Genomic DNA, 26,981 nt, shown 5'->3' on the forward strand with positions numbered 1-26,981 from the left:
CTGTTTTCTGCTTTGAAAAGAAAAACTTAAAGGTGGCTATAACAAAAGATTTTTCACTCCTGAGCCTAATTTTTCCATTTATAAAATGAGTGCTTTGGACAAGATGACTTCTAAGTTCTCTTCTAAGCTTTAAGGCTTATATGTGTGGTTCTGACAATTCATCTTTACATCAATATTCTGTATCTAAAAGAGTTCGTTCTTGGGGGTTTTTTATTTTGTTTTTGTGTTTGCTTTTCAGAGACCTGGTTGTATCCTAAAATGTTTATGTGATGAATTCAAATTACCATTGAGAGCTCTTTTTTATACACTTGTTCACTCTTCCTTCCAAATGTTTACAGTATTAGTTTTGCTTTCATTTGGCCAGCCACAATGACATTTGTATGGTGTAAGTTTTTTGTTGTTGTTGTTGTTGTTTTTTTTTTGGTAAAATTTTTGTGGATTATTTCCTAGGTTTCTAAGAGGGAAAATCTATAAGAATTGCTCTCTTTGGTGAAGAGAATATTTACTTACCTGTAATACATGTTCTCTAAAGGTATAAATTATAATAATTCACCTTTGCTCTTCCTGTTGGGGGAGGGTCTTACTCAGAAATTGATGTTTATCAAAATTCGATCTGTCTTATGTCAGGGCAGGAGAGCCACAGAGTGGTGAGCAACCTACAACTGTATATCTTAAGAGAACACAATTACAGGTAAGAAATTTTCTGTCTTCCACAGGATGCATAATCTTACTATCCTAATCTTTGCAGGCTTACTATCTCGCCTAAATTTATTTCTCGTCAATTTATTATTCTAATCTTTACTACCAAAAACTTGTGACTGATAGGTCTTCTTTTTGACTTTTTCCCTTTTTTTATGTCTACAGAAGTTCATTTTGTGATTTGCATTACTCATGCATAATTTAACCAAACTACTTGTTGGAGGGGGGATCCCATAGGTTATTTCATTTGAGATAAACCTTTTGGTACCTGTAGTGAAGAGCTGTTAATCCTCATCCAAAGTCTTCCTATGAATCTTTTTTATTACCTCTTCACTTGTCTCCAGCACAGGGCAGACAACTTTTAAGAGATCTTTATCTTTCTTCTAGGCACTTATTTTATGTGTTAGTTTTATTCTATACGATCAGAGTCTCTCCTAAATAAATGTTAAGATTTCTTCCTAAGTCTTGCCGTTTTACACCATCCCAAACAGTATGAAAAGATGTAATCATTTTTTATTGGTTTTTGTCTTTTGATGGGATCTCATTATATGTAATCCAGTTTTCCTCAATTCTGTCAGTTAAAAGGAATTGATAGGACAATGTTCCAATATGCTGAGACACAAGACAATAAAATGCTTGACTGTGTAACTGAATTAGTGTGTTGAATTGTATCACTCACCAGTTGATGTACATTTAAAACAGGTTTACTAAATGGTTTTAAATAATTATTGATAATTCTCTGGTTCTTTTCCAATTATAGCGCTGGATAAAACAAGCCTTAGAAGAAGGAATGACTCAAACATCATCTGTACCCCAAGAGACTAGAACTCAGCACCTATACCAAAGTAATGAGAATAGTAGCTCTTCCAGTATCTGCAAAGACAACGCAGGTACGTATATAAAACCTTTCTGAATATATGACCAATGATTGTTTCAGGTCTGCATAAAAAATTTCAGTATGAGTACTTCTGATAACAAAAAGAAATGGCATGTTTTCTAAATAGTTACTTTACATCTGTCTTTACAGAGGAAGAGAGAGATCTCAAGTCAGGGATCAGTTTTCCCAGGACGACAAAGAAGGACTAGACAGTGTACAGATAACAGCAGAAATGGTTATAAAAAAGGTTAGATACATTTAAAGTAGTAAGTTTAGGAAATTTATATTCATATTTATAAGATGGGGAAAGGGCAAGAAAGTGGTGGAACACTAATGTTCAGGAAAGAATTAAAATTCTAAGTGATTAAGTTGGGTGGGACATGGTTGAGGGAGCAGGGGATGAATGAAATAAGTGAGAAATTATTATCAATTGATTGTTTTCAAAGGGGCTTATATAATTAGCATACAATTTTTAAAAGAACAGCTGGGCGCTGTGGCTCGCACCTGTAATCCCAGCACTTTGGGAGGCCAAGATGGGAGGCTCCCCTGAGGTCAGGAGTTTGAGACCAACCTGGCCAACATGGTGAAACCCCGTCTCTACCAAAAATACAAAAATTAGCTGGGTGTGGTGGCAGGTGCCTGTAATCCCTCCCTAAAGCTACTCGGGAGGCTGAGGCAGTGGAGAATTGCTTGAACCCAGGAGGTGGAGGTTACAGTGAGCCGAGATCATGCCACTGCACTCCACCCTGGGCGACCAGAACAAAACTCCGTCTCAAAAACAAAAAAAATTTCAGACAGCTTTAAATCTAAAGTCCTTGTGCATTTTTAAACTAGATGTCAATGAAAAATCATCTGGTCCATTGGTTTTCACAGTGACTTGCAAAGGATCTAATTGAAAGCACTTGTGATATCTTAATGTATTTTGTGACAATCTTTTTACCACAGTTTCTCCTGCAACTATCAGCTTAATTGAAAAGTTCTTTGTGATTTTCATAACTTTGTCTGTAAATCAGTTTTTTAAATATTAGACAGTCAAAATACCAAAGTAAATTAGATGCTAAAGCAACCTTTCAGGTTGCAACAAACAGAATATTTCAGATTTTCATAAAAAAACCACCTCATTGTTCCTGTTTACCAACATGCTGAATAAATGTAATGAACTTGAATTTAATTAGATAATTTTTTAATAGCAGATATTGCAACTAAAATCAGAACTTTTATTAAAGTTCTTATTTCATTTGGATTTTACTTCTTTTTAGGTTTTATTTCGGAAAATGTGAATTGCCTTTTTTTTTTTTTTTTTTTTTTGAGATGGAGAATCAAGCAATTCTCCCTGCCTCAGCCTCCCAAGTAACTGGGATTACAGGCACCGCCTGCTCACCCGGCAAATTTTTGTATTTTGAGTAGGGACGGGTTTCACCATGTTGGCCAGGCTAGTCTTGAACTCCTGACGTCAGGTGATCCGCCCACCTCCGCTTCCCAAAGTGCTGGGATTACAGGCATGAGCCACCACGCCCGGCTGTGAATTGCCGTTTTTTAAATTATGGATTTGGTTTATTCTTCTGTCTCTAGATTAGATTATACCTCATAAGTTACCACCTGTGTATCAGGATAATAAAATTCCATTTATCTGAAGGATAAATTATACTGTTTATTTAAAATATTTTCTTCTGGTATTCACCAAAGATTAGGGAGATTTAGTCAAATAAGATACTATAAAGAAATCTTGGTACCAGATTTCCATTTATATTATTTCTTTTTTAACAGCTTTTAAGGTATAGTAAGAGTATAACTTAGCTGAAATAGACTATCGTGTTTGTCTATCTTTATGGTGTGTATGTTAATGCATGTGTATAGTTAAGGTCGGGAACAGGAGATTGTATAGCAGTTCACATCCTGACTAGCAAAGGATTATAGGAAAAGTGTCTTTGTTATTACATGTCCTGGATAGAAGGAAATGAGGATTCCTAGTCACCAGCCTTTTTTGTTGTTGTTGAGCTTCTGCCCTAGTCTAACAGTGAGAAACATTCACAGGACACACTTTGCCCTTAAAGAGCAACATAGGAAAATATTTGATTTTAAAAATCAAGCAGCTGTCAAATGCGCAAGTTATATTGCTACAAAATTAGCATAAATTCTGAGGAATTATTTTTATTTGTTGGCTCTTTTGTTGTTTTTTTTTTTTTTTTCAAGAATACCAAAGAGATATTAAGAAAGGAGAAAGGATTTCTATAATAGAGAGAATCAAACAGACCTTTATTTGAAAAACCAGCTGTCCCCTTTACTAACTATATCATGTTACTAAAAGTCTCTGAGGCCAGGCGTGGTGGCTTACATCTGTAATCCTAGCACTTTGGGAGGCCAAGGCAGGCGGATCATCTGAGGTCAAGAGTTCGAGACCAGCCTGGCCAACATGGTAAAACTCTGTTTCTACTAAAAATACAAAAATTAGCTGGGCCTGGTCACGCACCTGTAATCCCAGCTATTCGGGAGGCTGAGGCAGGAGAATTGCTTGAACCCAGGAGGCAGAGGTTGCAGTGAGACGAGATTGCGCCACTGCACTCCAGCCTGGGCGACAGAGGGAGATTCTGTCTTTAGAAGAAAAAAAAAAAAAGTCTCTGAGCCTCATCTGTAAAATGGGAATAGCGATACCTGCTTTATAGGACTAACATTAGAATGAATAATGTATATAAAGTTCTCAGTTTAGTATCAGGCCCGTAAGAGTAATTATTATACGGTCATTATTCTAAACAGAATACTCTCTCGTAGAGTATTTGTGTATTAATAAATACATTAAAGATTCTGGGCGGGAATGGAGGCTCACGCCTGTAATCCCAGCACTTTGGGAGGCTGAGGCAGGCAGATCACGAGGTCAAAAGATTGAGACCATCCTGGCCAACATGGTGAAACCTCGTATCTACTAAAAATACAAAAAAATTAGCTGGGCGTGGTGGCGTGCACCTGCAGTCCCAGCTACTCAGGAGACTGAGGCAGGAGTATCGCTTGAACCTGGGAGGCAGAAGTTGCAGTGAGCCAAGATCATGCCACTGCACTCCAGCCTGGCAGTAGAGTGAGACTCCGTCTCAAAAATAAATAAATAAATAAATGAATGAATAAATACATACATACATACATACATTAAAGATTCTAAGTTCCTAAAAGCTGAAACTTTATAGAAATAAAAGTTATTATCAAAGTAGGGCAGGGGCATGATGTTCGTTATTTGTAAATGATGTGGGTGTATTCCTAGAAGAGCCTAAATAATCATCTGAAAAACTTAGAATTAATAGTAAGAGTTTAGGCCAGGCGTGGTGGCTCACACCTGTAATCCCAGCACTTTGGGAGGCTGAGACGGGTGGATCACGAGGTCAGGAGATCAAGACCATCCTGGCTAACACGGTGAAACCCCATCTCTACTAAAAATACAAAAAATTAGCTCTGCGTGGTGGCGGGTACCTGTAGTCCCAGCTACTCGAGAGGCTGAGGCAGGAGAATAGTGTGAACCCAGGAGGTGGAGCTTGCAGTGAGCCGAGATCATGCCACTGCACTTCCGCTTGGGTGACAGAGCAAGACTCTGTCTCAAAAAAAAAAAAAAATTTTTTTATAATAATGAGTTTATTAATATTACTGGATAGAAGAGTAAATATATAAAAAGTATAAATGTATTTTTTAAAATCATTTACATACTAAGAAAGTAAATGAATACCAATTTTTTTGTTACCAAATTTAACAAAACTAAGAAACTGCCTAGGAATAACCTTAGTTGGATATATGGAGTAAATTGTTACTGAGAAATATTTTTAAAGTCTGAGGAAATTGAAATTTCTTTTTTACTTTTTCTTTTTTTTCATGAAACATATGTGAACGTTTGATAAATTTCATGTTCATTATGGAAAGATTATCTATTTGTGTATATATATATTTCTTTCTCTCTCTCTTAGTTCCCATGAAACGGCCTTGTTTTTGGAGTTTGATTAAATGATTCTGAAGTCTACCTTTTAAAAAATAAGAAAAAATTGAAAAAATAATAATGAAGTACTTTCTTTTGAGGTGTAAGACTAGCTTCTAGTATGAAGCTAATAGTTAAATTTAGTATAATATTGATGCAAGAATGGATGTATATATGGAACAAAATAGTCAGAACAGGCCTAAATATAAATGTAAAAGTTGGTAAATTGTCGTGGAATTTTTACTTAGGAGATTGAAAAAGAATTAGATTCTAGCTGGACTGTCAGTGGCACATGCCTGTGACTCTCAACTACTTTGGAGACTGAGGTAGGAGGATCACTCAAGCCCAGGAGTCAGGTTAGGCCTGGGCCACACAGCAGGACCCTGTCTTTAAAAAAACAAGGTCCTTTGCCAAAGAAAGTTCTAGGCACGTTCAAATATATATATATATTTTTTAATTCAAACTTGGGCCTGGCATGGTGACTCTCACCTGCAATTTCCAGCTCTTTGGGATGCCTAGACACAAGGTTCACTTGAAACCAGGAATTTGAGACCAGCCTGGGCAATAGAGAGAGACCCACATCTCTACAAAAAATAAAAATTAGCCAGGCATGATGGTGTGTTGCCTGTAGCCTTAGAGAGGCTGAGGTAGGAGGGTGGCTTGAGCCCAGGAATTTGAGGCTGCAGTGAGGTGTGATAATGCCACTGCATTCCAGCCTGAATGACAGCAAGACATCTATCTCTAAAAATAATAATTCAGTCTGTATTAACCATGTTTTTGTGTCTGTCCTGCCTCTGAATTAATAGAGGATTAATACATTGGGGAAAGGATTTGCAGTAAAACTGACAGGAGAGCCCTGCTAGCAATTTGATAAGATTTATCGTGTACATTAAAAATATTCATAATCCTTAACCTAGTAGTCATTCATTTGTTCTGCTTGCTATGTTTCCTACAGAAATAGACACAGAAACCAAAATTTATATATAAGGTTGGTGCAAAAGTAATTGCGATTTTGGACTATTAATTTTAAATCACTTTAACTAGGCTCAGGCACATCTTTATTAATCAAAATAGGAACCACTGCAATCAACACATTTTTGCCAATGAGAAATAAGTTTGTTTATTCCTGTAGCATAAAAATCCATGCTTCAGGATTCGACAAACTCTTGGAAAATATTTTCTGCATCCTGCTGGTTGTGGAAACACCTGCCCTGCAAAAAATTGTCAGATGCTTGAAGTGGTACTTAGTTGGCGAGAGGTCAGGTAAACCTGGTGGGTGAGACAAAACTTTGTAGTCAGATTTGTTCAACAGCTTCAAAAGTTGAATGAATTGGTTGTTAGAATAACTAATTCTTAGTTATTAACAATTGCAAAAACTATAGGTTAAAAATAATCTGAATTCCAACCCCAGGAATGGTAGAATTTGTAATTTTATCTGCTTGTGCACATACTTGTAATGGAGTATCATATAGTCTTTATTGAAATTTTTATTTTTGATTCATTTTATCAAATTAACTCCCTCTGCCCTCCAAAACAGCATAGTACCACTTTTGAATTAGATTTGTGATCTTAACTAGCACCTTGAATTTGTAAGAATATTAAAAGAATAATATATGATAACTAAGGTCCTTCTAGGAATGTAAGGATAAGATAATATTTGAAAATTTAATGACATTCATTTGTTAGCAGGTCAAATGGGGGAGGAGAAGTCATAACACAGTGACTGTTACCAATTTAATGATAAAATAACATACTTACGATTTTTTAACATGTAGCTGAAAAAGTTGCCAGTTGTCATGCATCATGAAAACTAAACATCAAAATAGGCTATCAAATTATCCCACTATTACCATTATTATTTAATATAGTCTGTAATTGTTAGCCAAAGTAATTATACCTCCCTCCCCCCGCAAAAAAAAGAAAATCAACATAAGAGATGTAAGTACTGGTAAAGAGTACTAATGTGTTATCATGTAGAAATACTATTATCTACCTAGAGAATTAATTGAAAAACTGGTAGAGATTAATATAGTAACTGGATAAAAAATAAGTATGTAAACTTTTTAAATGTTAATAACATTTAGATAACAAAGGGGGAGATATGTTTTTTTCATAGTAGTGAAAAAAAAAACTAAAGAACGCTGAAGAGTAAACTTAATTAGACATGTGGTACATCTAGATGAAGAGGGACATAAATCAATATGTGAATAACAAAGATTGTGCCATGTTCCTGAGTAAGAATGCTTCTCAGATTACTCCTGAATTTCATGTAACACCAATCAGAATCCTAACCTTTTAAAAATAGTATGAGCATGGTCATTGAATGACTTCTATAGTTAGTTCATTGCTAAAATAGCTAAAACATTTTGGAGAACTAGAATAGAATAACTGGAATTGCCCAAACAATTTTAATAAAAAGTATGCTGGTGTTGAAGATAAACCCAGCATATGTAAGAATCTAATAAGATAAATATGATATTTCAAATTAATGGGAAAATTATAGTTATTCTACAATTACAGAAGATTTTGGAAGAAGGTGCTAGCTATTTGCTATAGGAAGAGAACAGATTAATTGCTACCGCATACTTAAGTATGTTCTTTTTTCCTTTTTTTTTTAATGGCAGTTTGTCAGTGTGAAATAAAATATGTTCTTTTTTAATTAAGATCTAAATTAAAAATTAAACATGGAGATAAAAGGAAAATAGGCTGGCATTTTTACAATGTCAGGGTAGGTTAGCAAAGATGTGATATCAGAAGCAGAAAATAAAGTGGTCCATTTGACTAAATAGAAACAAAACATATAGCAGAGACTTGTAAATAAAATTGAAAAGCAATCAGTAAACTGGGAAAATACATTTGTAATTTTATTGACAAGGGGTCAACATTCTTACTATTTAAAGAGCCCTTACAGATGAAGAAAAAGACCCCAACACCCCAGTAGAATGCAGGCTAAAGAACAGGAGCCAGCAGTTCTCACAGGACTAAAAATAAAGTTACTGCACATGTGTAGATATTTTTTTGATTTAATAATCCTACATGTAGCCATTTGTTCTTATAGCAAAAAATGAAAAATACTTGAATTGGTTAAATTTTGATAATACTAATGTTGTGCAGCCATTAAACCTGAACTGTAGATTTCTATTCATTATCATAAAAAAAAAGTTGACCATGTATTTCTGAGTGAAAATAGTTATTGAGTAGTGTAGGTAAGGCAAGAGTCAGTGAAGCAGTGTCTGGATAAAAATTTACCAGGATATTAGCATGCGTTTATTTGTGGATATGATTTTCAGGTTGTGTATGTGTTTATATAACCTTGGTAATTTTTTGAGTAAAGGTTAAAAAATAAATAAAAGATGGATAGATTTGACCATATAAAATTTGAAAACTATGTATGCAGGAAAAAGAGAAAAAGTGGGCAAATTATTTGGCCTTCTTTGGCCTGTAAACTTCTTAAGGGCAGACATCAGGTCTCTTGTTGAATACAGTATCATAATAAGTACTCAGTAAATATATGTTGAATGAATGCCATGTACGTTGATTTGCACATGGCAGATTTCACCTATATCTTCTAAATTTTTTCTACAACTAACTTCATCACTTAACATAATTGACTTTAGTAGTTATAGGGTTGGACCTAGCAGTACAGAGATCTTCTGAAAGATTCCGTTGTTTAAGACCCTTGAAATATTAAATATGTAAAAGTTATTCCGAATATAAGCCATGAATTACATGTTTGTTTCTGTTTTATACCTAGGCACTTTTTAAAAGAAGGAAAGAAAATTTAGTGTCTGGAACAAAAGGAAAATGTGAATATACTTCCAGTCTAGGAATATTAAAAATTCTGAGATACCAGAAAGGAAAAATATGCATCTTCAATAATTTTTTGCATTTATTCTTCCCTCTTCATCTAAACATCTCCTACCCTGGTTTAGTGCCTCATAACTCTTTGCTAACTACTGTATTAACTCCAGATGATTTCCCAGTTACTAGTCTCATACTGACCATTGCTTCCAGATAATCTTCCTGACCCAAAAATTGTCCTTGAAGGCCTGGAATAAATGTCACTCCTTCCATCCACCAAGCCTTGGGGATATACTTATCTATTGATTAAGAATATAGAAAGATGGGGCCAGGCGTGGTGGCTCATGCCTGTAATCCCAACACTTTGGGAGGCTCAGGTGGGTGTATCACTTGAGGTCAGGAATTCCAGACCAGCCTGGCCAACATGGCAAAATCCCGTCTCTACTAAAAATACAAAAATTAAGAATGTAGATAGATGGGAGCAAGAATACCTGTTTTGTCTCTCTCCACACATCAAGTTTCTCACCTTTAATATGGGGATGTTAATAATAGTGCTTGTTAAGGAGTTGTTAAAATTAGATATTTCACAATAAAGCACATGGCATAGTCTGTAGTATATAATAATCATTTAGAATACAGCTTTTTTTTTTTAAACTAATGCATAGCAATATGATCACCTTTCTTGATCTTACTAATATGTTCTCTTTTTGTTTTTTGCTTTTGGTTTTTTTGTTTGTTTTGTCTTTTTGAGACAGTCTCCTCGCTCTGTCACCCAGGCTAGAGTACAGTGGTGCAGTCTCAACTCACTGCAACCTCTGCCTCCTGGGTTCAGGTGATTCTTGTGCCTCCACCTCCTGAGTAACTGGGGCTACAGGCGTCCACCACCACATCTGCCTAATCTTTTTTGTGTATTTAGTAGAAACAGGGTTTTGCTATATTGGCCAGGCTGGTCTCAAACTCCTGGTTTCAAGTGATCTGCCTGCCTCAGCCTCCCAAAATGCTGGGATTATAGGCGTGAGTCACCACACCTGGCCGCCTTTCTATTTCTGACAAATTTTAAGCCTCTTGAAAATAGACTGTATGATGACCATTTTTCCCTCCATACCTAGTTCAGTAATCTGTAGGTATTAAATAAATACATATCTTTTTAACTATAAATGAATAAAACTGTGTTTTTATTCCGAGAATCAAGTGAGAAAGGTGCTTTGGCCTAAATGGTTACTAAAATATTTAAGTGTGGTAACTTGCTTTTTAAGTGGATCTAAGAAATATAGAAAATAGGATTATTCTAGTCAAAAAAAAACGAATATAAACCTAATTTTTTAATGGTTGAGAGAAGTTTCTGTAGAAATCATTTCACGCTTTTTAGGTAGAAAAGGGGCTAGACATGGATCAGGAAATCATATAAGAACATTTTAGAAAGAGCTTCTGAAAAGGGACACAATATATGAGAGATGGTGAAAGGAATTTGGATTTAGCATCCCAGTACCTTTAGTTGGTGATATAGCAGTGTAGTAGAGGGTAACTTTAACACAGTAACAAAGACTTTTCAGAAACTCAATGTAACAGAAAGAAATTTAGCAGTGGCTCAGGCCTGTAATCCTAACACTTGGGGAGTCCAAGGCGGGCAGATGACCTGAAGTCAGGAGTTCAAGACCAGCCTGGCAAACATGGTGAAACCCCATCTCTACTAAAAATACAAAAATTAGCCGGGTGTGGTGGTGCGTGCCTGTAATCCCAGCTACTCAGGAGGCTGAGGCAGTGAATTGCTTGAACCCGGGAGATGGAGGTTGCAATGAGCCAAGATAACGCCATTGCACTGCAGCCTTAGCAACAGAGCAAGATTCCGTCTCATAAATACATACATAAATGAATAAATGAAAGAATTTTATATTTTGCACTGGTAGAAATTAAATTAGAGATCAGTCACATTCGATTTACCTGGAGTTTGGGAGATAGAATGTTTTCAGAATTATTTTAAGTGTGGTAATTAAAGAGTTTCTTTGGGATTTTGGCTTGATTGGAGGAGATAACTTAATGGGATGAGGCAGAAGACAGTTAAGAGCCATTGTAGATTACAGATTAATGGCTTTACTGTAGAGCCTTAAATTAATCTGTGATTTCAAACTCTCATCCAAGCTTTGTGTTTCACAGACTTGTTGAGCCCATTAAAGAAATGGAAGTCTCGCTATCTGATGGAGCAGAATGTCACCAAGTTACTTCGGCCTCTGTCTCCAGTCACACCACCCCCTCCCAATTCAGGCTCAAAGAGCCCCCAGCTGGCCACGCCTGGCTCATCTCACCCAGGAGAAGAGGAGTGTCGAAATGGATACAGCCTCATGTTTTCACCAGTCACATCTCTTACTACTGCTAGTCGCTGCAACACTCCTCTGCAGTTTGAGGTGATTTGGGTTTGGTTGCCGGGAGTGCTGGATATGAAAATCACCATTTGTACCTTCTCATTTCAAATATAATACCATTCCAAATATTTCTTTACTATCTTCCTTCCCCATCTCAGTAAGAGAATGGGAAACCTCAGGGTCATTGTGGCCTATTACCTGGTCGCCTCTCATCTTGGCAGCCCCTATACTTCCCAAAATAGGCATAGTGCTACCACAGATCCCATTCGTGTATCTTTTGCATGCAGTCCATCAGTCTCCATATATTTAGGTAGTAAGCATGCTAGATCTCCATTGTTATCTTTACTGTAAACTTTGGTCAAAATAGGCCTCTAGCTGCCTGTAGTATCTGTTAGTAACACCAGCCTGAGAGCACAGATGATATTGATTGATTGTGTCTTCGTTTCTAGGCCTTTAAATAAGTGAAGTGTCTTTCCCAGGTTGTTTGGTATTTTCATTGTGGCCTTAGTGAACAGAGATTTAGAAAACATTGGGGTATGGCTTATGGCGAATGCAGGTTTTTTCCACTCCAGGTTACTTTCCCTCTTTGTTATAATGTCTTAGGAATGAGAAGTAGACAGGAGACTAGCAACATGTATTCATGAGACAAATTTATTACCTTCACTGTGGGATTAAGTTAGAAATGTCTGCCTCAGCTGTTTCAAAAAGTGATTTTGAATCACTTTAGTGTTCAGGTTCGGATGACAGCAGGTTTCAATAGAATCCATGTATACTTTTTTAAAACACTTCATCTATTGCATGTTACTTTGATTTGTAATTAAAATGGACACTGTCTCTTCCTTCCTTCTCAGAAAAATTTGTTCTGACCACTAAACACACTCTGCTGCTCTGCCCCCTTGCTTGCACTTCTCCAGATGTGTTTTTTGAGAAAGGTGAACGTCCTAACCAATCTTACGTTTCCTATTCAGCTTTTCCAAGTATGAGGATTCAGAATACTTGGATTTTTATATGAGTAACTAAGAGGTAGCTAGCAACATTGAAAGTAGAACTATATTATGTCTTACCCTAGATATCTACTTTTGGAGCAGACCTCTTTCTGGGTGAGGGAAAAAACCTCCTGGTTACATATGAGTTATCTAGGGAAATTACTCTTTACCGGATTCTTTATGGAATTCTTTCAGCCAGATAATACAGCAGCTGATTCAAGCCTTTCTAACTTTGTCTACTTGCAGTTGACTTTGCAGTTGGCACCTAGAGCTTTACAGTAAGGCATCATGAGAGGAATTCTCCCGGGAGGGCCTAAGATTATAGGAATAGAGTTTCATACTTTATCAATACAGACTTTATTATAAATGTGGGATTACGAAAATTAGAAGGAGGCCGGGCATGGTGGCTCATGCCTGTAATCCCAGCACTTTGGGAGATTGAGGCGGGCAGATCACGAGGTCAGGAGATCAAGACCATCCTGGCTAACACAGTGAAACCCCATCTCTACTAATAATACGAAAAATTAGCCAGGTGTGGTGGCAAGCTACTTGGGAGGCTGAGGCAGGAGAATGGCGTGAACCCGGGAAGTGGAGGTTGCAGTGAGCCGAGATCGTGCCATTGCACTCCAGCCTGGGCAACAGAGCAAGGCTCCATCTCATTAAAAAAAAAAAGAGAAAATTGGAAGGTAAGTCACTTTCCAAAACAAGCAGGTTCAGCACTCAGTGTGTTCCTTATCCCTTGTAGCATTTGGGATAACTATTAAACACTGCAAATATAAAGTGGTTTTGGTTCTTTTTTTTTAATTGCTGGTCATTTTAATAATACAGTCCAACCTTAATGTTAGAATACCAGGAGGGAAGGAAAATACTAAATAGTAAAAGGTCCAAGGCATGGTTTCACTTGCAATTTAAGGAAAATTTACCTTTCTCATCAATAATAGAACAGATTTCACCACCCTGAACCATTCTAATCACCATTTTAATAGCCATACTCTTTGCTGTGTTCTAGTACAGAGAGGTGGGGAGGCTTTTTTTGTATCAAAGGCTGTGACACATTGTGAAATATCAAAAAGGTTTCGCATGTAAAGACCAGCTTAGGCTGGGCATGGTGGCTCACAGCTGTAATCTCAGTGCTTTGGGAGGCTGAGGCAGGAGGATTGCTTGAGGCCAGGAGTTTGAGACCAGCCTGGATAACATAGTGAGACCACATTTCTCCAAAAATAAAATACAAAACTTAGCCAGGTGTGGTGGCACACACCTATAGTCCCAGCTACTTGGGAGGCTGAAGCAGGAAGATCACTTAAGACCAAGAGTTTAAGGCTGCAGTGAGCTGTTATTGTGCCACTACATGCCAACCTGGGCAGCAGTGAGATCCCATCTCTAAAAATAATTAAAAGACCAGCTTAGGCCAGGTACAGTGGCACACACCTATAATCCCAGCTACTCGAGGGGCTAAGGCACAGGAATTGCTTGAGCCTGAGAGGTTGCAGTGAGCCAAGATTGCGCCATTGCATTCCAGCCTGGGCAACAGAAGGAGACTCTGTCTCATAATTAAAAAAAAAAAAAAAAAACACTTTAGCATATTAGTTTGGGGACGGATATTTTTGAAAAGGAAAAAAGCATTCAGGAAAATGGTGAGAAGCCTTAAGTGCTAAGGGAAGAAGGTAAGAAGATAAACAGTAGAAGAGAACAGAACAAGATTTTCAGGAGGGGAAAGCATCTAGAAAAAACAGTGGAAGCAACATTGGGAGGGCAAGCTTAGTTAGCCTCTCCTTTCTACCAGAATAAGCCTCCCCTCCTTTTCTTGCCCTAAGAGCCATATTCCACTCACCATTTCACACATAGATGTAGACCACCCACTCACTCTCCATGCCAAGTAAAATTCACAGCCAAAACCCTGCTTTGCTGAAACAGCCTCATTTCCCCTACCTCAGCATATGCCTGCCACCTAGGCCACAGTTATTCAGAGTCTACATTAGGCACCCTCTCCTTACCTCAGCCCTAGCACCCCTGAATTACTATCACACTACCACCATCACTCTCTTCACGTGTTCCCATTTACATCTTTCCATTAAGCACTCACTGCTCAGTCTCTGTTTGTTATGGGAGTGCTGCCTCACCTGAAAGTCCCAAGGTGAAATCCTACCCTCTATAGGAGGCAGGGACTTAAGTATACACATACATGCTTTTTCTGCTCTGTTGCCAAAAGTACAATGGATTTTACAAAATAACATTAATAGGGGTGGCTCAGGTCTAATTAGATTATGCTTAGAACCACCTCTAGCCTGTGAGCTAGAGATTCCATCAGTCACATTTCCTGTAACTCATTCAAGAAGAACTGGCAATCTCCCTAACCAGGTCAGCCCCCAGAACACTAACGTCTCCCCCTGGATAGCAGTGGGAGGACCTGAGGCATATAAGAGAATAAAGAAATGTGACAAGCAGAAGAGGCATTGGGTGAAGGAACAAGGTCCATCTAAGGAAGAGTAAGGGGTAGGATGCCCCTCAGTAACAAATACTATAGGTTGCTAAACTGTCATCTAAAATACAAAGACGTATAACACTAAAATTTCACCAGTCTAACTCTTTCCTTATATGTGCTTGAGATGTTTACTTACAGCATGAAACATTATAACCAATTTATCCTTAAATGCTTTCAAAGATACCAGGAAGCATTTTAACAAGTCATTCTGTCCATCGAGATGAGTTCTGCAGTTAAATATTTCCCCTATGCATTCTTATTCAACTTCTCCGCCCCCCAAAAAAGTTGTGGCTAACATCTATGCTTGCTTTTATTTTTTGTTTGTTTTGTTTTGCTTCTTGACTTCGAGTAGATGAATAATAACAAGATGCTTTTCCCTCCTCTAGAACATATCCTCCCCTGAGAGTTCCCCTGCGCATAGGCCCGAGTCCCTGTCACCCGAGGTAGTTATCACACCATCTCAATCACACTTGGAGGCTGAGAGTGAGTGTTCATGAATGTGTTCCTGAGTGTGTGGGGAGGGCTGGGGATCTGAGTGAGTGGGGTGATGGGCTGGAGGGCGGCCACTCAGTCACAGTAAGTTAAAGGAGCCTTCCTGTGTGACTGTGACTACACAGGCCTGTCAATGTAGATGGAGGAAAATGAAGTAGGGGTATGTGTGAGTGTGTGGTGTGTGTATGTTTGGTGGGGTTGGTTTTTGTTGTTTGGGGGAGGGGGTGGCTGGAGTTCTATTAAAGAATAGAATCTAGAAGTCAAGATGCTGATATGTGGTAGGAGCCTTGTTAAAGAAAGGCTAATAAATAAGGAAAATTGAGTCAAAAGTTGGTAAGAGCTGTTTTTTGAGTTGGGTGGTGACTTATGCTTTGTTCTAGGGTTAATCTAACAGCTCTGTAAACCAGATGTTTTGGCCTTTGGTTGATAGATTGAGCAGCTTCTTCAGGAAGGGAAAGTCATTCTGTCTTTCAGCTTTCCTACATTTTCTCTGTAGCTCCTTACTGGGTGCACAAGGAAACCAAGTGAGTCCCTGGCTTTGTGTCATAGGCCACCATTCTGCAATGGTTAGGATATGGTTGCTATACAAGTGTTATCTCTTAGGATATCAGTAGAGTGGTTTTCTCACAAACCCTTCTGCTGTGGATATGTCAAACTCAGATTTTAGTGCTAGAGTTTCTATTATAAGCTTTCAGATGTAATAACAATGAACTCTGAATCTGTTAATACATGGGACCTTTTTTCTCTTGAAAAGAAAGTTAGAGTCTCTCAGAAATATTCAACTGAACTTTAACCCCACCCCCTTCCAATAAAAAATTAGGGCATAATTCAGTGACAGTCTAGTAAGTTCTGAATCAGTAGTAGTTGATAGGTTAATGTGAAACTGAAAAAGGTTGTATTCCACTAGTATATTAGAGATTTTCTTGGTGTTTTGACTCTAGCTTGTTAGGAAAGTAAAGCTCTCTCTCCTCAGTTGTTAAAAGGTTCTAAGATAGCATAATTTGAAGACTGATATGGTATGGTATCTGGTTTTCTGGTACCATTCTTTGTAGGTGGTTAGCTGTAGTTGACCTAGCGTTGGAAGTTTGGAGGTTATGATAACCAAATAGTAGGTGGGGTTTATTTTTGGTACATTTCAGCATTTCAGAATCTGCAGTGATGAGCATTAGTGGTCTTGTGGTATGTTGACATACATTAGAGGATAAAGAAAGAAGAACTGAGTGGCCAGAAAGTTGTATGAGAAACACACCTTCTTTAACAGTGAAAGTGAGTGAAGAACTGGTTGGTTGATGTCTTTAATGCCATCCTCCTTTACTGAACCAGTAACTTAAATACTTGCCTTTCCGTCTACTTTCTTCTTCCTCCACCTTTTTCCCTCCCCCCCACCTTGCATTAATATTAATTTAGAAATTGATAACCCCAGAAGCCAGTTATCTTAAGACACCAGTCTCACCTTTGTAGTGTGCATGGGGCTAAGGTAAATTCCTTATTATACCACTTGTCCCTTAGTGTAGTACAAGGTGACTCAGCAACCTGATGAAAGGCTAAGCAGGCAAAATAGTCACATTTAGCCAATTACCTAACTTTCCCAGTATTTCCCATCCAGAAAGACTTGAAAGCAATTTGGGAAAGGCCGGGATTCTTTAGTACTCTGGCCTATATACACTGTTGCTACGTGGGACTTTTACAGAATATAATGGCTTTATCTGCTCTACTTCCATCCCTCTTATCTTTCCCTGTTCACCTGTGTCCCTCTCCCCTCCTTTCTGCCCTTTGACTTTTTCCTTTCTCCCCTACCCCATGTCTCCGTTGATTTTTATTCTTTCAGCTTTGTCACCGAAAAGACCTGGATTTGGCAAAAGTAGGATACCTTGACTCCAACACTAACAGCTGTGCTGATAGACCTTCCCTACTCAACTCTGGTCATTCTGACCTGGCTCCTCATCCCTCCATCGGACCCACTTCTGAGACTGGTTTCCCAAGCAGAAGTGGAGATGGACATCAGACCCTCGTGAGAAACTCAGACCAGGCATTTCGGACAGAGTTCAACTTGATGTATGCCTACTCCCCTTTGAACGCTATGCCTCGAGCAGATGGACTGTATCGAGGTTCTCCTCTAGTGGGGGATAGGAAGCCTTTACATTTGGATGGGGGATATTGTTCGCCTGCAGAAGGATTTTCCAGCAGATATGAACATGGCTTAATGAAAGACCTCTCTCGTGGATCCTTGTCACCTGGTGGGGAAAGGGCCTGTGAAGGAGTCCCATCTGCCCCCCAGAACCCACCACAGAGGAAAAAAGTAAGTGTTTCATGTTATATCGGTGAACTTTTCAAGAATGTTAACCAAGTAATTCAGTAGATATTCGTAAGTTTCTGCTATGTGTTCTGCACTAGTCTCAAACAAGTGAGACATAGTCTCTGCCATATCCAGTGAAAGACAGGCTGTTTTAATACAACTTGGTGAGTGTTGTAAATATTCAGCAAATGTAAATGCCTGTATGTGCCATACACTTGCTAGACAGTTGAGAGGTTAGAACAGTGAAAAAGAAATTTTACCTATTATTTAGTGTGTCCCAAGTTCTAGGCACTGTGTTAAGCTCTTTAAATGTGTTTTATCCTCACAGTAAGCCTATAAGATAGGCAGTTTTCCATTTTGCACACGAGGAAACTAAGGCAAGTTGAGTAACTTTCCCATGGTCACACAGCTAGTAAATGGAAGGACCAGGATACTACCCAGTTTGAGAGATAAGGCTAGAGAGAGAGGTGGCAGGTTACTGATTTAGCTGAATCTCAAACAGTAAGTAGGAGTCAGCCAACCAACAAATGAGGGTGAGGCATGTTACAGTAGAGGGTGTAGAACGGGTAATTACGTGGCACTCCATTGGGCGGGCAGCAGGCATGCAGTGTGGTGCAAACAGTTGGATGTTGTATCAGGTGGAAGGCTGGGAGAGCCAGGAGGAAAGTGCAGAGAGTGCTGGGCTGGGCCAGGCCATAGAGAGCTTGCTAATGGGTGGGGACTCCACTTCTAAGTAATGCCTGATCTAGAAGTCACAAAGCCAAAAATGTGCTTTTGTATAAATGGTTCTCAACTAGGGGTGTTTGGGAATGTGTTGGAGTGTTTTGAATTGTCCCAGTGACTTGCATTTATTGAGCAGGGTGAGGGATGCTGAATGTCCTATGTAGGGGACAGTACCACGTAATGGCCAAACATCTGTAGTATCCTCATTGAAATGAAACTTAGTGGTTTTTTATATTTTCGTGATGATAATATTCATTACCAGAATTTATTAACTTCTTTCCAAAATTATGTATAGAAAATGCATATGCAAAACTGTCTATATTTGTTACATTTGCACAGAAAAATGAGAACCCTAAGGGGATAGAAGGAGGAGGAAACATTGGCAGATAATTTGGATTAGGATAGTAATTGATTTCAAAGATTGTTGCATGAACAGCATTGACTACCAGAAACAAAGATGAAAACAATCTTTAGATTTCTGGTTTTATAATATTTACTATGTGCAAAAGTCATAGAAATCATAATATGTTATTTCAGAAACACTTCTGAAATTTATTGGGCACATTTAAGCATAAATTTAAGCATATTCAAATTCTGTGCTGGATGTTTTAAGATAAAAAGCCCTCCTAGAACTTAGAGTTTAGTCAGGGAGCAATCAAGACACGGTAGAAAGTTCTACGGCCTGTGTAAGTAGTGTGCCAGAACAACAAAGAGGAGGTTTACTAGGCAGGGCAGGGATTATGGTCAGCAGGGTGGGATGGGGAGTCTGCTGTCAGAAAAGAATGAGCAAGTGTTAGGGAGATGAAGGGGAAGTTGGGGAGAAGTTACCAAGTTGTTTTCTAGAGCTAGCTTGCTAAAAGTATAAACTGGAAATAATAATTTCCTCTCTTTTTACATTAATTACGTCTATGTCTAACAGAAACAATAATAAATTCCTATTTATTTCTTGAAAAATTGAGCATATTGGCCGGGCGCGGTGGCTCAAGCCTGTAATTCCAGCACTTTGGGAGGCCGAGACGGACAGATCACAAGGTCAGGAGATCGAGACCATCCTGGCTAACACGGTGAAACCCCGTCTCTACTAAAAAATACAAAAAACTAGCCGGGCGAGGTGGCCGGCGCCTGTAGTCCCAGCTACTCGGGAGGCTGAGGCAGGAGAATGGCGTGCACCCGGGAGGCAGAGCTTGCAGTGAGCTGAGATCCGGCCACTGCACTCCAGTCTGGGTGACAAAGCGAGACTCTGTCTCAACAAAAAAACAAAAAATAAAAGAAAAATTGAGCATATTTAAGTACTCTGGAGCATTGGTTTTTTTTTTTTTTTTTTTTTTTCCTTCTCTCTCTCTCTTTCTCTCCCTCCCTGTCCTCCATCTCCTTCTTCTCTTCTCCCTGCTTCTGTCTCTCTCTCATGCTCTCAAACAGCTAATTCTAGGGGCTTCCAAGGAGTGCAGAAGAGCCATCAGAGTCACCTGGGAGGCTTTTTAAACTATACAAGCTTCCAATTCTCCCTTCTCTGGGTACTCCCATTGTTGCAAATAACTATGATAGCACACTTCTGTTACTGTGTAACGGTAACCTCACAAGTTTTTCTGAAGACAGAAAAAAGCATGGTGGTCTAATTGGCAAACATTCTTTAGAAACTTACCTCCTAGTTTATTATCTTCCTCTTACCAATTTCCAGCTGTCTTAATTATGTAGCTGTGCTCAGATCTCTTTCACACCCCCCAAAAAAAGTTGTCAGGGTTGGTATCTGCTTTGTTGGCGTGGCTTGGCTAGTGGTTTACTACGGTACCATCTTTCCTTCTTTCCCTGTTGCTAGTGATCCACTAATGATATCCAGCTAGAGTACCGTTTTTTGTTTGTTTGTTTGTTTTTTCCTTTCTAGGTATCCCTGCTGGAGTACCGAAAACGGAAACAAGAAGCTAAGGAAAATTCTGCTGGTGGGGGAGGTGACTCTGCCCAGAGCAAAAGCAAGTCTGCAGGAGCTGGGCAAGGCAGCAGTAACTCCGTTTCTGACACTGGTGCCCATGGTGTGCAGGGATCCTCAGCCCGAACCCCATCTTCCCCTCACAAAAAATTCTCCCCATCTCATTCCTCTATGTCCCATTTGGAGGCGGTAAGCCCATCAGATTCCAGAGGCACTTCTTCATCTCACTGCAGACCTCAAGAGAATATCAGCAGTAGGTGGTAAGTTTATATCTGATGTTTTATAGTTAAATTGGGAATGGGGGGAGTATATATCTAGGATCATTCCCAGTTTTACCTAAAATCTATGGGAACACTTGATGGGAACATCTGAGACAGCCAGCCAACAGTACCATCTGTCCTGTTCAGCTGATTTAATAGTGTCAGCTGCAACCCCCCAGCTTTGCAGAATTAAGAATTACCAACATGCCTGTGGAGCAGCGCTTTGGATGACATGTAGTTATGGATGCAGATGAGCTCTTTTATTTGGTGGGCACTAACACTGCCTCTTCTATTTCTCATTTCACATGAAAGGTGAGTCAAGAATCCAGCCAAGTTCCACATGAATTAACAATAAATGTCTCTCTTCCACACAGTTAGCATATACAGAGCAAAAAGACATTCTGAAAGGACTTGTCTGGTTTAGGGGAGACCGCAAATTTAAAAATGAATAGTACTGGTGGCAAATACTGAGGATCAAATGTGTGAAATAGAGAATGAAGCACAGGAGTTCAGGGATCTTGAACTGAAAAAATAAGTCCGAGAAAGAAGAGTCCTGGCTCATATGTTTAATGTTCATTAATCTATGAAACCTTTATTAAACCACTACTATGTATCAGGCACATGATTTCCCAAAGGAGAAATTTTAACATTTTTAAATGGGGGTTCGGGGAAGTTGACATCTTTAATCCACTTTTTCCTTGATTTCTTTTTCTTTAAAAGTGATTGTTGTTGTTGTTGTTGTTAAAAGTGGTTGTTGTGGTGGTGGTGGTGGTTGTTAAAAGTGGTGGTGGTGGTGGTTAAAAGTGGTTGTTGATGATGATGATGATGATGATGATGATGTTTCTCTTTTGTGCCTGACATAGTTGGAGGCAGAGGAAATACCTTGTTTTAAATTGGTTCTGAAGAAAGTGTTACGAGGATGTTTTAAGAAAATACACTGTGCACCTTGGTTAGGGCTTCATTTGTTTTGGTTAAGTCCTGTGGCTTGAACTTGCACCCTGTTGCCTTTACAGGATGGTTCCCACATCAGTAGAACGACTCCGAGAAGGAGGAAGCATCCCCAAGGTCCTCCGAAGCAGTGTGAGGGTGGCCCAAAAGGGAGAGCCCTCTCCCACGTGGGAGAGTAACATCACAGAGAAAGACTCAGGTGAGCCCATGGCCTTCTACTGCCACCACATTCAGGGACACATGAGCCAAATCCTGTACAGTTCATGCCGAGTTCTGAGTTGAGGTGAGTCAGTTTCTGAAGCAGTTGGGCTCTGCCGTATGCTAGGTTCTAGCCCACTTGTGCTCATTTTGGCTACAACATTTGTAAGATCTAGCGTTGCTTGCTCTCTGTCTGCTCTTTTTTCCCCAAGGAATACCTTTCTGTAACTCTCATCTCTCCAAAGTCCTGGAAATCTACCTCGATGAAGGATGAAGAGAAAGAAGGAGACGGAAATCAGATCAGGCATTTAGAACATAGCCCATAATTAACCACTCCTTTTGCCCTTCTGGCATGCTGCACTCACCCAGTTTGTCACAAAGAGAGCAGCATGGGTTGGTGATGGCATTGGTGATTTGAATGAACAATGGCTGTTTCTTACTTATTCTAAGAAGCCAAGTTAATTTTTTTTTATGTGTTACCTTCCAGACCCTGCAGATGGAGAAGGTCCAGAGACATTGAGCTCAGCACTCTCTAAAGGAGCAACTGTTTACAGCCCTTCCAGATACAGCTACCAGGTGAGATGAGAAATTGTTGATATCTAGATACAGGAGTGTGTTCTGGGTTCCAAATTGTCCTGGCCATCCTTTGCCATTGAGATGCTGTCTTTGCATATAGTTTCAGCAACTTTGGAAATAAGTCATCATCTGATTGCCCTTAGGTAATAAATTATGCCAGAAAATGAATAAGGTGATCAAAGACAGACATTTTACTGCCTTTGGTTTCCTAAAAAGAATACATGGTTAAAAGATGAAGAAAAAAAAAACATAGGGTACTATAAATGTTTACCATTTATATTAAAAGTCAGCCATTTAAGGGACTTGTTCACCTCCTTATTCTTTTCCTCCCAACTTTGCTAGCTCCTGCAGTGTGATAGTCCTCGGACAGAATCACAAAGCCTCCTTCAGCAGAGTTCCTCCCCCTTCAGAGGACATCCTACACAATCTCCAGGATACAGTTATCGAACTACTGCACTGAGACCTGGAAACCCCCCCTCTCACGGTTCTTCAGAATCATCCCTCTCTTCCACGTCCTATTCCAGCCCCGCCCACCCTGTGTCCACAGACTCGTTGGCCCCATTTACAGGGACACCAGGGTATTTTAGCAGCCAGCCACATTCTGGAAACAGCACTGGCAGCAATCTTCCAAGGAGGAGCTGCCCTTCTAGTGCTGCTAGCCCTACCCTGCAGGGACCCTCAGACTCGCCAACCTCAGACTCGGTTTCTCAGTCCAGCACAGGAACTCTGAGTTCCACCTCCTTTCCTCAGAACTCTAGGTCATCATTGCCATCAGACTTACGGACTATCAGTCTGCCCAGTGCTGGGCAGTCAGCTGTCTACCAGGCCTCCAGGGTATCTGCGGTTTCCAATTCACAGCACTACCCACACCGTGGGAGTGGGGGTGTGCACCAGTACCGACTCCAGCCACTGCAAGGGTCAGGAGTCAAGACTCAGACAGGACTTTCCTAGGGCTTCTGGATTTGGGCAAACAGAACTGAATGAGCCCATAGCTGCTTCCTTCCAGCTGCCTCTTGAACCTAGGCCGAGCATATTGCTGGGGAAGGGGGGGTACAAGGTGCCAGAGGATTGGGTCTGGTGGACAAGAAACAAGACTTGTGGTCACAATTGGCCTCTGGCCTTGGAGAAAGATGTAAATCTTGTCTGAAGCAGAGACTATAAAGAAGTTTCTCCCTGCTGTCAAGGGTACATTGTTGACAAGCAAATGGTGTTTCAGTTAGTAACGGTTCTAAGTGCAATGAGTTGTGTTGAAGCCTCCGTCTCCCATCCTTGCCTGTAGCCTGTAGTCACTTGTGCAGTGAGGACATCTTTTTAAATTTAAAAAAAAAAAAAAAAAAAAAAGTTTTCAAAGGAAAAAAGGTGAAAAGAGCCAATCTCAAAAGCCCCAAGCCATCTGAGTACTGTTAGGGTTTTATGCACTTAAGAAAAAAGGTAGGTATATGAATGTTCATCCTAAGACAACCATTCCAAAAGCAGGTATCTGGCCAATGTGTGTCCACCAAGAATACTGCCTATCTTTGTCTTAAGATCACCAAGAAATAGGCAAGGATAGTAAAGCTTGGAACCTGCACCGACTGGAGGGTGCCTGGCTCTTTGAAGAAACGCTCATGGTCAGCTCTTGATTATTCGGGAGCAGATTATCTGAGTAGATTGAGCCTCCAACTGTTGCTATCCTACTCCCCCTTCCCAAGCTATTTCACAGCTCAGTAACCCATGAAGTAAGTAGACAAGGAAAAGAGGAATGAGACAGGATATAGGCCAATTGCATTGCTACTTACCAGCTTTTGGCAATAAATTTGATTAGGAAGGATACCGAGTGGTTTGGGAATGCTTCGAATTTTATTTTTTCTACTCCCAATTAATCAGGAGTTGATGATCCCACGAGCAGGACCGCCTCCATGATTGGGGAGCATGCACTTGTGACTGCAGGGTAAGAGTGGGAAGATAGGTTTGTGGAGTGGCACCGACAGGACTGTGATTGTGTGTGGGCCTGCCCCACATTTCTTTGGGGGATGCTTATGTGAGAGTGGGCCCAGTGAAAGAGTTACCAAGCCACCCACACCCCTAACACTGTTCTGGATGAGAGATGAGAGCAGACCGGCTTCTCCCCATCAGTGCATTGTGCCTGTTGTACACCCCTGGAGGAGCCCTGGAGCCAGCCCAGGTGGGGTACACAATCTTTTTAAATTCCATATGGTTGCCAGCTTATTTCTTTCACTTGTTTACTGTAATATCTGGCGTGTTTTTATTTATCTAATTTTGTATTCAGTTATAACCATGGTAGGGGTAGTGAATATATGACAGGTGTAATCCCTGGTGCTGCAGTGGACCTTCTTTTCTTTTGGACAAGATAATACTGTGAGTTTCCCTCCTTCCTTCCCTCTAATTTGTTTTCCTTTTCTCCCCCAGCCTCTTGCATCCCCTTCTTTTCTACCCTGTCCTACAACTATCATATGCACAGTCTTCTCTCTTTGTGTGTGACTGTTACAAAATTTCACTTTTCAAAATCGAAATCAGGTGTTTGCTCAAATGAGGGGAGATTTTTTTTTTGTTTTGTTTTGTTTTTAATGCTGAGACCTCAGCAGAGTACTTTTCTTTTTGTTGTTTCCCCCACAAACCCATCAGTCTGGGAGAGCATTGGGAGTGGAAATCATGTTGCCTGGGATGCTGGTTTCTTTGTATATTATATAAAACGTATGTAAATGTCTCTCCATTTGGGCTGGGGTTTGCATTCTCCCCTTGGCTATTAACCAAGGGGAGAGGCCAGCGGGCAGGCGGCCCTCACCCTGCCTGGCACGTGCAGAGACCCCAGCCACTCTGTGTGGGCAGGGTGCTGTCAAGACCAGACCTCTTGGGGGGGTAGGGGCGGGGGGGTGGGGGGAACTCTTGGAAGGGAAGAAGTATCACTTCTTTCTCAAGTGGAGTGTTTACACCTTGCTGTAACATTTGAACTTTCACAAGAGATGTAATAATTTTGATAATAAAATTCTTAACCATAATAATCAAAAAGTTGAGAACTTCTTTGTCCAATTTTGTGGCCCTGCCTTACCTAGTTAATGCCATTTTTATCTGAGGAGAATGTGCTGTTGGTGGAGTTGTTTTCCCCATCATAGTGGGGCCAGGAATACTGTCTGACCTTCCTTCGCTTTTTATGATTGCAGTCAGGACAGTGTGAAGGCAGACCCTGCAACAGGGCAAGTGAGCATTAAAAACTGCCTTGAACTTGAGTGGTGCTCCTCATCTTGGAGCAACTATTCATTGGTCTTTTTCTTTTTCATTCAAAAACAATGCCAGACATTGTTGTTGGTGCTGGGCTTATGGTGATTAGAATGCTGGTTGAGGGTGGGCAAAGTAAGGTCTCTTCTTTCATGGAGTTTACATTCTAATGGAGGAGAGACCTAAACTAGTATATAATTTTAAATAGTCATTGCCATGTTAACAGTTAATTGTTTCATAGCAGATATGAAGGAGCCACTCTAGATTGGTTGGTCAAGAAAAGTCTTTGAGGAGTTGACATTTAAACTGAGACTTCAGTGACAAGGAGGCAGTCCTGGGACGATGTGAGTGAAGTTTGTTCTTGAACATTGCAGACTCTGTGGTAGAAAAAGCTTGGTTAAGATGTAGTAAATGGGTGGGGCCGGGCAAGAGGATAGAATATTCTGTAAGAGGGAGGTAGGGGTCATATCATGTAGAGCAGTGATCGGCAAACTCACTCTATAAAGGACCGGATAGTAAATATTTAGACTTTGCAAGCCATATATGGTGTCTGTCATAACTATTCAGCCCTTTGGCTGGGTGCAAATCATGCCTGTAATCCCAACTGGGAGGCCGAGGCGGGCAGATCACTGGAGGTCAGAAGTTCGAGACCAGCCTGGCCAACATGGCAAAACCTTGTCTCTACTAAAAATACAAAAATTAACCAGGCGTGGTGGTGCCATCTGTAATCCCAGCTACTCAGGAGGCTGAAGCAGGAAAATTGTTTGAACCTGGGAAGGGGAGGTTACAGTGAACCAAGGTCACACCACAGCACTCCAGCCTGGGTGATGGAGCAAGACTGTCTCAAAAAAAAAAAAAAAAAAAAAAAAACAGAACTATTCAGCTGTTCCATTGGAGTGCAGAAGTAGGCATAGACAATATGTGACTATGTTCCAATAAAACTTTATTTACAGGAAACAAGTGGCAAGTTGGACTTGGTTTGCGGGCTGTAGTTTGCTGGTCTCTAATGTAGAACCTTGTAGGTATAATTTAAATAAACTGCATTCAGTAAGTACAGTGGAGGAGTCATTGCAGTATTTTAAGGAGAGAAGTGACATTGTCTAATTTATATTTGGTTGATTTTTAAAAATTACTCTGATTGTTTTGATCCTGTTGGTAAAGAGATGAATAGGAGCTGAGAAACCGGTTTGGAAG

General features: G+C 39.9%; 2 protein-coding genes across 19 annotated transcripts in view; both read left to right on the plus strand.

The window, feature by feature from the left end:
- Window positions 1–25,588, plus strand: part of SETD5 (SET domain containing 5) — an 82,540-nt gene extending 56,952 nt beyond the window's left edge. For 14 of the 18 annotated variants that reach the window (XM_050778596.1, XM_050778599.1, XM_050778604.1 and 11 more), the window contains 8 exons: window positions 1,460–1,589; window positions 11,481–11,728; window positions 15,541–15,597; window positions 17,475–17,945; window positions 20,548–20,849; window positions 21,863–21,996; window positions 22,483–22,571; window positions 22,914–25,588. In XM_050778596.1, the coding sequence (XP_050634553.1) occupies window positions 1,460–1,589; window positions 11,481–11,728; window positions 15,541–15,597; window positions 17,475–17,945; window positions 20,548–20,849; window positions 21,863–21,996; window positions 22,483–22,571; window positions 22,914–23,522 (2,040 nt within the window). In that variant the 3' untranslated portion in view covers window positions 23,523–25,588. The remainder of the gene's footprint in view (window positions 1–1,459; window positions 1,590–11,480; window positions 11,729–15,540; window positions 15,598–17,474; window positions 17,946–20,547; window positions 20,850–21,862; window positions 21,997–22,482; window positions 22,572–22,913) is intronic. The other 4 variants (XM_050778609.1, XM_050778605.1, XM_050778602.1 and 1 more) reach the window with 1 other exon arrangement.
- MTMR14 (myotubularin related protein 14) overlaps window positions 1–26,981 on the plus strand; it is a 271,851-nt gene that overhangs the window by 27,778 nt on the left and 217,092 nt on the right. The gene's annotated exons all lie outside the window — the stretch shown is intronic.

This window comes from Macaca thibetana, chromosome 2 (genome assembly GCF_024542745.1).
Source record: "Macaca thibetana thibetana isolate TM-01 chromosome 2, ASM2454274v1, whole genome shotgun sequence".
Taxonomy (NCBI): Eukaryota; Metazoa; Chordata; class Mammalia; order Primates; family Cercopithecidae; genus Macaca; species Macaca thibetana.